At 42.8% G+C, this 13,011-nt stretch overlaps 1 protein-coding gene across 9 annotated transcripts in view; it reads right to left on the bottom strand.

Moving 5' to 3' along the window:
• The window catches only part of LOC117541056 (ecto-NOX disulfide-thiol exchanger 2-like), a 261,284-nt gene that overhangs the window by 42,714 nt on the left and 205,559 nt on the right, over positions 1-13,011 (bottom strand). For all 9 annotated transcript variants that reach the window (XR_004568261.1, XR_004568260.1, XR_004568259.1 and 6 more), the window contains exons 8-9: positions 10,425-10,531; positions 6,613-6,733 (exon numbers count right to left, since the gene is read on the bottom strand). Coding sequence is in view for 2 of the 9 variants with exons in the window: in XM_034208109.1 (XP_034064000.1) it covers positions 6,613-6,733; positions 10,425-10,531 (228 nt within the window). In the remaining 7 variants the exon portion in view is untranslated. The remainder of the gene's footprint in view (positions 1-6,612; positions 6,734-10,424; positions 10,532-13,011) is intronic.

Genomic DNA, 13,011 nt, shown 5'->3' with positions numbered 1-13,011 from the left:
AAGATATGCTGCAATAAGTACATTCATTAACTGTCTCATCGATGTTTGTCTGAATGAATATGATACTATTAACAATCATATTATTCCTATCAGCTGTCAATCCCTTTTATGATTCACATATTCATTTATTATTGAATAAACTATATTTTTTGGAGGAGTTAATGATGAATGTTCATCAAGATGCTTGATCACCCTCCTTCAAATTTGAAAAACAAGTAATTATATCATTATTGATATACAGTTACAACCTTGACTTTACATCAGAAAGAACAAATATTAAAAAAGTGACTAACTGCATCAGTTAGGGTTACAAAAAAAAACGTGTATTCAGCTAAAACATATACATCGCTGCAGTAAGTTATTATCCAGTGGAAAGTCCTTGTCTACTGGCCTGGTTCAATCAAAGTGGTTACTTTCTGTTGGCTGGGCAGTGTAGTTTTACAAACCGTCTGATTTTACTTTCTCAGGACTTAAAACTGTTTTTTGGGGGCAGACCCGCACAAAGAAAACAAATATACACACGCATACAAGGTCATCATCTTAACAGTTTGTTATGCTCATCGAGTCATCCGTGAGCAGAGCATCACGTTGGCATGCCTATTACAGCTGAATGCGGCGATTACCATTTTGTTCAGCTAAACGCCTCACAAATGTATTAAGATCCACAGCTGTAGTACGTTTTGATTCAATGGTGAGTACAGCCAAACTTGACATTCTCTTCTCTGTAATTGTAGATCGCAACTACCTCATTCCTTCCGTCTACTGGGGTCCGAAATGCTTCTTGTTTTGCGCCGTCCCCCGTTCAACTGAATTTGCCATCTATCATATTTCCAATCTCGCACCAGGGCCGGGGGAGGGGTTACAAGACTCGCGTCTTGTGCTGCATTCACTTGCACTCGGACATTAGAGATTTTCTCTCATAAATGTCCGATGAGCCACATCTTTTCTTTCAAAACAAAGATGCCAACTAGGGTGGCAGCTGGGGTGGCAAGGCTATTGTTTAGGGTGGCAGTTGCCACCCCATGCCACCCCGGTAGATCTGCCCCTGCGTACATCGTACAAACACCCTTGGACTGAGAGACAGACCGAAGGGGAGTACTCTGTATTCATAACAGATCCCCTGAAATGCGAATCTCAGATATTTCCTGTGTGGGTAATATACTGGGATGTGAAAATACGCATCTTTCAGGTCGACTGATGTAAACCAGTCGTCTTGTCGCACGAGCCACAGCAGAGATGTGTGAGTGAGCATTCTGAACTTATATCTTCTTAGATATTTGTTCAGAGCCCTCAAATCAAGTATTGGCCGAATTCCGTTCCCTCCCCGTTTGGGAACGAGGAAGTACTTGGAATAGAAGCCGCCCTGACTCTGCTCGGCGGGTACAATAGATATAGCCCTCTTTTCTAGGAGTGAGAGAATCTCTCTCTCCAGAATATGGGCTGACTCTCCTCGGGCCTCCGAATGCAGAATGCCCGAGAAGCGAGGGGGGGTGAAAGCGAATTGGAGTCTGTAGCCCCGTGTTACTGTCTTGAAAACCCAAGCAGATGATGTGAGCATCTTCCACTGCATGCTCCTTAAGGCCCTGACACACCAAGCAGTCACCAAAGGACTCGCCGACGCCGACGTCGGCTGTTGCGTCGTGGTGTTCTCCTGCGTCTTGGCCATGTGTCGCACGGGAACACACCGCAAAGACTTCAGTGCGTGAGTGGCAATAACTCTCCTTACCAGCAGGCGGCGGTAGTGTGTATTCGTCATTAAAAATAGGCAACAACCGGAAGACAGAGAAGAAGAACAGACTACGTGATATAAACAACAACAAATAGCGTGTGCAAACTGCAGCCTGGTTATGATCCACTGCTGTCTGCCCGTCTTTGGTGCTCCACAACTACCCGAAGGGGCAAGTCTCCTGTACCGGGTGTACTGGGTTCGCAGAGAATCCCACTTCTTCCTCAGCTCTTTCTCTGAAGCACACAAATAAACGATGTAAGCATTGTGGCTAGTTAGCATGTCCAATTCATATCTATATGCAGTGCCAAACTGCACAGCTAGCAACAGCTAACAACAAGATAACAACAAAACACAAGGTTGAAATAACAAATTACATTTCACGTTAACGTCACTGTACACTGGCAAACAATAAAAAGCCAACAATATCTGCTAAAGAGCTCAATTGATGAAAAAGGTAATCTTACCCGAGAAACCAAGTTGCGTTTCAATCTCTCGCCAGAGTCCGGTTTTCACTACTCGGTTCGAGTACCTTTTCTCTGTGATGTCGTACAGAGCTGCCTCTCCTGGATCAATGTGATGAGCAGGTCTTCGTTTGCGTCATTCCAGATCGCCATGATGAGATGAAAATGAATATCAGTCTGTGTGTGCCTTCTTAAATCGTTTGTTTACGTCCCTCACTTCCGTTTCGCTTCTCACGCACTGATTCGCTAGCTGAACAGCCAATCAGAGTGATTGTTTGGTCCGACTGCCAGACCCGATGCATGGCCGATTCAACATGTGGAATCGGCCATGCATCGGGACAGGCAGTCCAAATCAGGTGTGTCACGGTCGACGGTGCGGGACACACCAAATTGAGTTTGGGCGACAGGACACGCTTCGTCTCCCGACTTACGAAAACAGCCGAAATCGGCCTGGTGTGTCAGGGCCTTTAGAGCCAGTGGAGATGTCATGTCTCTTCCCCTCTGAGTCTCTATTTGTTGTGTTATGGGGCCCTCTAGTGTCTGAACACAGTGGTGCCCCTTTTCGACAATCCCCACCGACACTGCGCATGCGCATGACGGTGGTGCCTTCACAACCCCAGCTGGCACTGCGCATGCGCGTGGCGGTGGTGCCTTCACAGACCCGCCTGTAATCCGCCTTTTGAGAGATGCCGTAGCTGCTCTCAGAAGGGGAACAGTTGACGGGCTGTTTATTGGTTTTATTGTTTTTCTTTTCATTTTTTTGAGCTGCGCCCTCGGCCTGAAGCCTGGATGCGTCAGCGGCAAATGTTTTATGACAGAAAAATCAACAAATGGGTGACATGTGTTTGTGCGGACTTGAGGATGGTGTTGAGGCATCTCTCGAGGCGGCGGGAACACATTTAGAGCTGGGGAACCGTGGACTTCCAGCTCTGTCACAGAGGGGAGAAGGAGGGGCTGTCACGCCGCTCGCTTCTTCTTCCTCGACTGCTGGCCGAAATTCTGGGTTGGCTGCGCCTGAGCTGCAGCCGGAACCGGAGATTTTCTAGGCCAGCTCGCCCTCGTCTCCAGCCTGGGCTGGGGACTCGGGGCGGGCTGCGACCTCTGCGTCTTCGGTGTTTTGAACCAAGCAGGGTTCGAGGCAGCTTGGGCGAAGGACTGCTGCTGCGAAGGCAGCGGCTGTACCCTTCGAGGGAGGCTGAGGTGGAGTGCCTCGTCCTCCTTCTTTTTCGACTCACACCTCCTTTGCATGGAGGCGAGAGCGGAGCCGAAAATTCCCTCGGGAACGATGGGCATATCCAGCACATCCTCCTTTTCCCGGTCTGGGAGGTTGGTGAGGTTGAGCCATCTCGCTCTTTCCTGCACCACCATGATCCCCATTGCCTTGCCCGTGGCCTGGACGGCGCAGCGTTGGACACGAAGACAAATGTCCGTGACCGCTGCCATCTCGTCCAGAGTGGCTGCCCCCGGGTTACCCGACAGGTCCTCGCAGAGCTCCGCTTGGTAAGCGGTTAGCAGCGAGGACACATTCAGGGCCCTGGCGGACAACGCTGCGTCTTTGTAGGACCGTTCAGTCATTGTCGACTGAACTCGGTCCGACTTTGCTGGCAGCGTGGGGTTCCTGCTTGGTGACGGGCCCATCCTCGGTAGGAGGTGGGCCGCTATCAGCGGTTCCATGGGCGGTATGCGGAGCAGGCCGAGCTTCTCCATTCCGTCACAGTCTAGGGAGGAGGCACCCTGGATTGGGACCTTGTTGCTGAAGGGCCGGTCTCTCCACGAGACCGACACCTCATCCAACATCTCCGGGAAGACCGGAAGGAGTTGCCTCTTTGTCCGCGCTGCTTGGGGAAAATGTTTCCTTCGTAGCAGGACCTGGAGGTCTCCTTGGCCATTTCAGGCCACGGGATGTCGAGTCTGGCCGCGGCGCGTTTACACACGGCCTGCAGGTCCATGCTCAGACAGGGCGAAGCTGGTGTGCTATCGCCCGGGAGAGCAGCCCTCGCTCCAGGCTTTGCAGCCTGAGCCGATGACATGAAGATGTCCTCTTCATGTTCATCCGACTCGGACAGGAGGAACACCGAGGCGTCCTCTTCGTCCTCATCGTAGTCCAGCTCGAGGACATCCTCCGCGGGTGAGACCATGGTGAGGTCTAACCGGGAGCCCCAGCTCGGTAAAGCGTGGGGTCCCGTTCCCGCGTGTCTTGCCGTCACCGGGTCCCGGCCTGCCAGGGCGCGGGATTCCGGTTCTGCAGCCATCGCAGATAATGAGCCCCAGACCGACACGGAGAGGGGTTCACTCTCTGCGGCGGACGCCCCCGCGTCTTAACTGCCGGCCGGCAGGTCAGTGGACATGGGGGGGGTCCTGCTCCGACAGGCTAGCTTGGCGTGCTAGCTGTCGGCGGAGGCTCTTCACGGTGAAGCGGACACAATGTTGTCGATAGCACCTCGGGCGTGTTCCAGCCCGAGGCAGGACGAGCAGACCTGGTGTGTGTCTGTGCCCGAGATCTTCAAACCGCAGCCACAGAGTCGAGCCACCGAGTCCCTGACTCCTCTGGTGTGAGGGAGAGAGGCGTCCATCTTGTTCGCCTCGTGGCGTGGAGAGGACCCGCTCTCAACAGGTAGGTTGGGAGAAAAAAGGTGTTACCACCCTGTCCTTAATCCGGAGAAAAGGACGGTGTGGGTCTTTTATTCCCGGAGAATACTGACTGGTGTGGCAGTATGCTCCTTTTAATCCTTTCCTCCTCCGTGGGGAAGAGAAAAGAAAAAACTTCCTCGCTACCGTGGTGTCGATAGTGAGGGAGCGAGCTAACGCTAGCTTGAAAAAATCAGACCTACCTTACTTTCCGGGGAAAGAGAACGGCGAGGTTGATTTCAATACTAACTGGCGTTAGTATTACCGTCTTCCTGCAAAGCAGAAGGAGTAGCCGGCGAGCGCCCGTCGACCGAAATGGTTATTTGGGTTCAGTCTGTGGACCGTTAAGCTTGTCCGGCTACTATAGAGATGTGCTCTGAAGCGAGAAGAGGTGTTTGAATGACGCATGCGTCGTGGCGCAAGCTACTTATAGGGGGTGAATTCCCTGACGCTGACGTCAAGATCACCAGCCAATCAGGATTGGCGTAATGAGATTGATGCTTCTGTTTGCTCCGCGATGAGGCGCATCCCATAGTGAGACATCGAACGGAGTGTTATGAATGAGAACATGTTACTTTAATACTTCAGATTCTGTGGTGTATATTATTTATTTATTATTTGAGTGCGTTACTCTGCAGGTCGAGATGCTGCAGCATAAAAGGAGAGGTGCTGCAGCCTACTGGTGTGGCTGACAGTTTTTAGACCTTGCTGGTTGGGAGCATCACAGCTTGGTTCTTCTGCCTTTAACATTGAAATATCAGTTTATATGACAAATAGTTTGTTTAAAAACGTTTATTTATTTTTGCCTTTTTTGGAATAAACTATCTTACTTTTCAATCGCATCTGGACATTTATATTTTTTCTCTCAAACTACAAGCGTCTATTCGTCGGTCAGCCCCACGAGTGAGCCACAAACAAAGGACAAAAAACAAATGGATATCGTGGTCACTACAAACAGTTTATTCCCCCATTAATCTGTGTGCTGTGACAGGAAACCTTGAGCCATAACTTGGGATTTGAGATTTATTTTGCAGCTTCTTTGTGCTTATGTGACTCTGTGCACATTGTTTACTCTATACCCAACCTACATAATTCATAAAATTCCACAAAGTACGCCCCCAATGTGACATATTTTCATTAGAAGAGGCTTCAGCTATGCTAGCCTTATTCCCTGTTTAATTTCACAGGTTCTATTGTTGGTCGCATATCAGATTTATCAGTGCAGAGATTCACTGCAGTAATAATAACAAAGCATCTCCCAATATGAAGCCTAAAGGGCGAGACTTTCCTTCAGAAAAGATATTTCAAAAGATTAGCTTTATTTCCGTTCTGCACAGCTTCTTTTATCTGTTATTGTGTTGCTTGTTTCTAATATCAGATTACAGATTTTCTTCAGAGGTAATACAGGCTCGGTTCACCCTCTGTGTTTGTGATTTAAGATTCTATGATTTCTTTGTGGAGAGACAGCTGTAATGCAATTTTGTGCAGCAAATTTGATTGACCTCACTTTTTCAACTATACTTAGTGATTTCCTACACTTCCCAAAATGTATTTCATGAACACATTGAAACATTGCATACGACCTATCCTGTGCTCCAGAGAGAAGAATGAAATGATGGAGTGGGTCAAAGGTTAACTTCCACCTCCTATGCCATAAAGTCATTTGTGACCAGCAAACAAAAACACCCATTTTTTGATGGTCAGATAATATAACATTTTGGCCAAAACAATAGTGGTATGTACAGAATCAGCTGGTAGTATGCTTAATGTCAACCTCATTAAAAATATTTGTACCTGAGTCCTCAGAGTCTTTGCTGTTGGTAGCAGAGCAGTCCTCCATATCATCGTCAGACATTTCCATCTCCTCTTCTCCCCTGATGCCCATCAGCTGCTCATTGTGCATGTTTCTAATCTTCTGCAAAACACAGAAAACATAAGGCATTTAAACGTATGCATTGTGAATATACTGCAAAGTACTGCAGAACACACACACAGCCATCTGTTTAGAGTCTTTCAGCTCAAGGTTCACAGGGGCTGAACATGCAAGCATATAGCCTAAATATACACACTCACATCTGGGCTAGGGAGCTGGATGACAACATCCGACAAGCATACACACATATGCTGCATTTGTCAGGAGATGAAAATGGCAACAGGGGGATACATATCAGCCACTGAATCTCACATTTGAGAAATATTTACAATACAAAAATAAATAATGACAATGTAGCCTGGTACAGTTTGACCTGTAGAAAGATCATAGTGACCCCTATCTTACTCTATTAGCCTGATATGTATACATCCGTTCTATACCATATCACATTGGAGGGCACAAGGACTCTCTTACCTGGTTAATGCAGTGTGAAAGTATAGTACAGATAAAAGACAGCAGGATTAAAACAGGCTATTGAGAATGTTAAAGAACTAACGATCAGAGAAAACGAGTCCTTCATGAATCTGACGCCTTAATGTTAACACAACGAAAACCATTCAAATGCCATCCTATAATTATTGTAAGTATTCATGGGAATAAACACTTAAAAAACCTTTCTAATGTATTTTTGTCACATACGTAATGTTAAATAACTACAAATATTTATAGTTTATACCTTTTCTAAAAAAATCCCACGGGTAAATTAACAACACAAAGAACACAACATGGAATGACGGCCAAGGTGGTTAGATCTCTATATTTGTTTTCTTCAACTGTCTTGCTTTCAATTTGTTCACTTCAATTTCCTGTGCCATGTCAAAGAGGAGGGAAGTCTGCTGTCTCTTAAGTGACATAACATGCTTTACCTTAGTGAGCGCATGAAGGGACGTGACATTTTGTCAGTACACATGATTTATTTGTCAGTCGAAGCCTCTACGGATACATTGGTTTAACTGATTCTCCATGGCTTTACAATGCATCAAGCCTTTCAACAAAGTTACAAATATTGCTTTTCAAAACAAGATAATCCAATAAAAATAAAAAAACAAATAGAGCTATTAATAAAAGGTAAAAGTATTACCAGAGATACAATTTGAGATGTTTCACTCAAGACCAAAGGGATAGACATTACATTACATTTGTTAAACACTTTTATCCAAAGAGACTTACATACTCAATACTGTGGGCAATCCCCACAGGAGCAATTTGGGGTGAAGTGTCTCAGGGACACAACGACATGCTGACTGCAGTGGGGTTTGAACTTGCTACCCCCTGATTCGAAGTCCATCACACTATCCACAGAGCCACAGCCTCCGTAGACCAACATTCAGACAAACTCTGACTTCCCATACTCTCCAGCCATGACCCTTCAAGTTTGTTCCCAACATGCAAACAATGCATACTATTGTTAACATGTTCTTCTTATTTGAAAAGTTTCATTGAGCAGAGTTAAAATGCATAAAAAACTTTACAATTGCACGGCTTAATTTAAGAGTGGATAGAGATTTGATGAGATAATTAAAAGGAAAACAGCATGCATGAAAGAATAGAAACATTTACTGAAAGGGAAGAAAACAACAGAGGTAAATCGTGACTTATTAGAATTAGATTCACTTAATTTAGGCAACTAAAAGAGCATCAAGTATAAATCGTGTTTAGACAGAGTAATGGCTATATTCTGCTGCAGTCTGGCTGGAGTACAGATGGTGAGGCAGTTTGTCTTATTATGGATACAGTGATGGGAACGACACCCAGCCTGACTGAGGCACCCATAATAATTCAGGAGCTGATTTACACTTATGTTAAACACAAGAGGCTTTTCAACAGCAGCAGTAACAAACATGGGGATCTGAACACACACTAGCCTTTGCATCACAGAGCGCACAGGGTCGCTCTGTGATGCAAAGGCTACTGTCATTACACAAGGGATTTAACAACGTGTAGAGGCATGGTGCTCCGCCTAACAGCAAATCAATATTCGTGGGTTAAAGTGTAAAGTGTGATTAATGTATCAACACTCTAATGTGGACGACTCCCAGCAGCGGTTCTGAATGCTTGTTAATGTCATAGATCTATTTCTGGAAAATGTATTAGCATTTTCATAGTTCTGTGGGGGATGGAGTGGAATGAACGCTATTCTCTTTTGATACTGTACATGAATATTCACAAAGACTAGGACTAGAGCCTCATTGACATTCAACAGATACATTGTTTCAGCCACATGCTGTGGCAAAGCTTTAATTGCAATGACATGCGTTTTCTGTGTGTAGATATAACACTTTATATGCAGTGGTTTGTGTGTGTAATATCTAGTTGTTGATTACATCCCTAACTCAATACTTTCTATACTCCGCAGATCAAAACCTCACCAATGAGATCTATAGCTAATGCTGCACCATTAATAAAACAGACCACAGACTCCATTAAATACACATGTTCGCCATAATTAACGTGGCATTTGTCTGAAAGTACATACAAATAAAGCTATGCCAGTTTTATTACGCTGCTATGGACAGTCTTGCACTAATGTACATTCTCAAAGATATTGAAGAGACTGTTATTTTGTATATATTGATTGTTGTGCTTTTATTTATGTCTTAATGTGTGCATATGTATAAATGTGTCTTTTGATTGTGTGTATATATAGGTATATACATATTTTTTTATATATATTTGTTTTTGGATTCGGGATTGTAGGAAACGGTATTTCGATCTCTCTGTCTCAAAGACCAATAACTATTCAATAATGTAGGAACTTTACAACCAATTAATACCTGGTATTTACATGAAATCTGTTTAAGCATGTGTCATGACATGTGTTATCAATACACGTTGTTGTTGTTGTATTGATTCTGCCTGCAATGTGATTTAATTACATAATTCATAATATTTTCCTCAGTCAATTGTGCATAATTTGAGCTTAAGTTTTGTATGAAACCTATACTTCTTACAAGTAGTTAATATATGCATGGCAGGAAAAACAAGTATGTTATACCTTATTGAAAAATACATTTAAGTAATTTAATTTGTATCTATATTTTTTGTTGGGTCAACTTTATACACTCTAAGCCAGGCAATTTTCAAATAAATTAGAGCTCTTGGGAGTTCCTCAGGGTTGAATTTAAGGCCCGCCTTTGCTTATTTTTTCATTACTCTGGTATTACAAAAATACACTTTGGAAAGATGAAATGCAGAGTCTTTTCAAGTTTCAAGTTCAAAAGTTCAAAGTTCAAGTTTATGTTTTATCTTTTTCAACCCGCAAAAGGTTTAAGTATAAAATGTTTTCACCCAAAAAAATATATTTAATTTTGAACCGAATTTAAAAATATATTTGTTTTCACCTAATTAAAATCAGATTTTAGTAGATGAAATTATATGTTGACCCAACTTTTTAGTGGGATTAAACATTTTCACGCTAAGCCAGGCAATTTAGTAGAATTGGTAGAATCAACCTCCTTGCTTGAGAGTTCCTCAGGGTTCCATGTTAGGCCCCTTTGCTGTTATTACAAAAATAGTTTATCTTTGTTTTTCTCTACTGCAAAAGGTTCAAAAACAAGATGTATTGATCTTATCACCGCAAAGCAGACCCTTAACACCAAAATTACCACAAGCTACATACTGTACATTCTTGTTGTTGCAACGCTAAAACATCCTTAAACATTAAAGTACCAACCTCCACCTGGGTGCGCCATAAATCCAGGTTCTTCCGTTGCGCTTTGGAGAAATGGTCCCATGCCTTTTGTTTGGACGCAGCGTGGAATACAGACACAATCTGTTCAACTTTGGTGAGGCAGAACAAATGAGTAGAAGTAGGGAAGGGGAAGAATGAGAAAGAAAGAAAGAAAGAAATGTGTTAAATAACTAATTAAGCCGCAGGGAAACGAGCTGTGTGTCTCTTATATGTTTCTGACCTGTGTCAAATATGGATACATTTTGTGTGGTAAGTTCCACACATAAATATATAGACACATAGCATGACACAGGGACACCCATTACAACTTGTTTAAAACCATCATAAAAAGATCAGCTAAGGTAAACTCTTCGGATCGTATTCTCATCTTGTCTTGATCAGTTGTGGTGCGTGCGCTTTTGATAATATTTATACAGCAAAGTTCTCGCATCGAAAGAAGTCGCCTCGACAGAAGTCGCCTTGACAGAAGTCGCCTTGACAGATGCGTAGGATCAACAACTCTTGACTGTGAAGAAACTTTGTGTCATTATTTTGTTCTTCAAAGTTCAACATTCATTTATAATTCATGGAGGAGTGAGGTTTTAATGCAAGTAGATGTGAAGCAAAAATGTTTTAACGTGTTGTCTATAATCCGTACCACCTACTGACTTTCACATTCTCCTCACCTATATGCCTGGAGCGTGAAAACCAATGAATACTCTGTCTTCTACAGACAATATATTATCTTAAAATGGTGCAATTATTAAAGACACAGAAATGTTTATTATCTTGTGAAATTGGTTCTAATAGTGGGTCCAATGAGAGATCGCTAGTTGCTAAGGAAAAATGCTAGGAGCTAAATGTGACTACTGTCCTTGAAATTGAATCTGTTTTATTGGAAGATAATGGAAAAGATAATAAACCATATTGTGCGATTTATAGTTTGAAATGCTAAGTGGAGCCTAATCAAGTCATTTTCACATTCATTTTTAGATATTGTACAGTGTGACATCCATTTATAAAAACATTTACAGAATATTCTGCCCCTAAACTGCATTTTCCATGTTGTATCATTCCACATATTCAGTTATATTGTGTTAAGAGAGCCACAAATTGAAATAAGATGTTGTTCTTTGACTGCAAATTGCATGAAAGCTCACAATGTTTCTGGCAAAAGCAGATGGTAGGTTGACTCAAAAGCAAATAAAGAAACAACAAAATACTACATCATCATTTTAGTTTTCTCTAAGGCGAAGGAGCAAACTTTTAAACAAAGAAGCAATATCCTCTGTGTGACACTACACAATATGGTTTAGTGAAAATCTGGTTCTAATTTTGAGAGTCATTTGGGATATAGGACATAATGTGCAAAATGTTTACGAGCCAAATGTTAAATTACAGCATATTGCAGTTGGGAGCTATGAGAAATCTCAGTCATCTCTTTATGTAACAACACTCACAGAGGCAAATGTGCATTTTAGAGTTTTGTTTGTCATATACAATAGGGCAACAAACGACCCACATCGTTTGTTGTTTGATGAAATGAGAAAAAGCAGCTCAGATTGGGAAAATGTATAAAACAAGAACCTAGACATTTAAGACAACAATATACAGCATATGACATATCTAAGGCTTTTTCATATTTGAAGCCTGGTTTTCTAAGGAATGTGCATGTGGAATGTTTACAGCCAGCTCCTTTATTAATGATGTTAGAACGACGATTTGTTTCAGTCCGACATTTAAGATTCCTTTAAAACCTAACCACCAAAGCTAAAAGAGAAAATAAAATAAAATAAATTCTCTTTGTAGATATTCAGCATCTAACTGATGTTCAGTCAATCTTTAATCAATCTTTAATCTACTCACCTGTGGCAAATGTCTTATGTGATGGCTGTCCAAGCCAGCAGGCTTAATTTAGAATCATAAATATTTCAGCTTTCATAAGATGCCAAGATAAACTCTATCAATGTTTTTTTGCTGACTAGCAGCTTTCCTTCCTCCTCTGGAGAGACCATCCAGGCACTTGGAGGATATCTTGTTAGACTACAGCTCAAGACAGTGAACTCAGCATTTCATCTGAATGGATTCCCTCCATCACTCAATGCAATAACATCATAAAAACAACAAGCTTGCTGTAGAGCTCAATGCATCTTGCCACCATCACATACTCCATACTGCCTACTATTGATATGTTCAGGGTTAAGACTGCATCAGCTCAGGGCTAGATTATGGTGTATTGATATTACCATGTATTTATGTTATGGCAGTATATACTGTATATATAAGCTTTTATATCAATCAATCAATCAATGTTTATTTATATAGCCCAATATCACAAATGTTACATTTGTCTCAATGGACTTCACAGTTTGTACAGAGTATCAGTATGACAATACGACACCCTCTGTCCTTAGACCCTCACATCGTACAAGGAAAAACTTCCAGAGAAAAACCCACAGTTTAAAGGGAAAAATGGGAGAAACCTCAGGGAGAGCAACAGAGGAGGGATCCCTCTCCCAGGACGGACAGACGTGCAATAGATGCCGTGTGTAAATCGAAGAGATAATACATTTTTCAGCGTAGGTAAACC

Source organism: Gymnodraco acuticeps, unplaced genomic scaffold (genome assembly GCF_902827175.1).
Source record: "Gymnodraco acuticeps unplaced genomic scaffold, fGymAcu1.1, whole genome shotgun sequence".
Classification (NCBI taxonomy): Eukaryota; Metazoa; Chordata; class Actinopteri; order Perciformes; family Bathydraconidae; genus Gymnodraco; species Gymnodraco acuticeps.
Note: the sequence above shows the minus strand (reverse complement) of the source record. Positions and strands in the feature narration are given on the sequence as shown.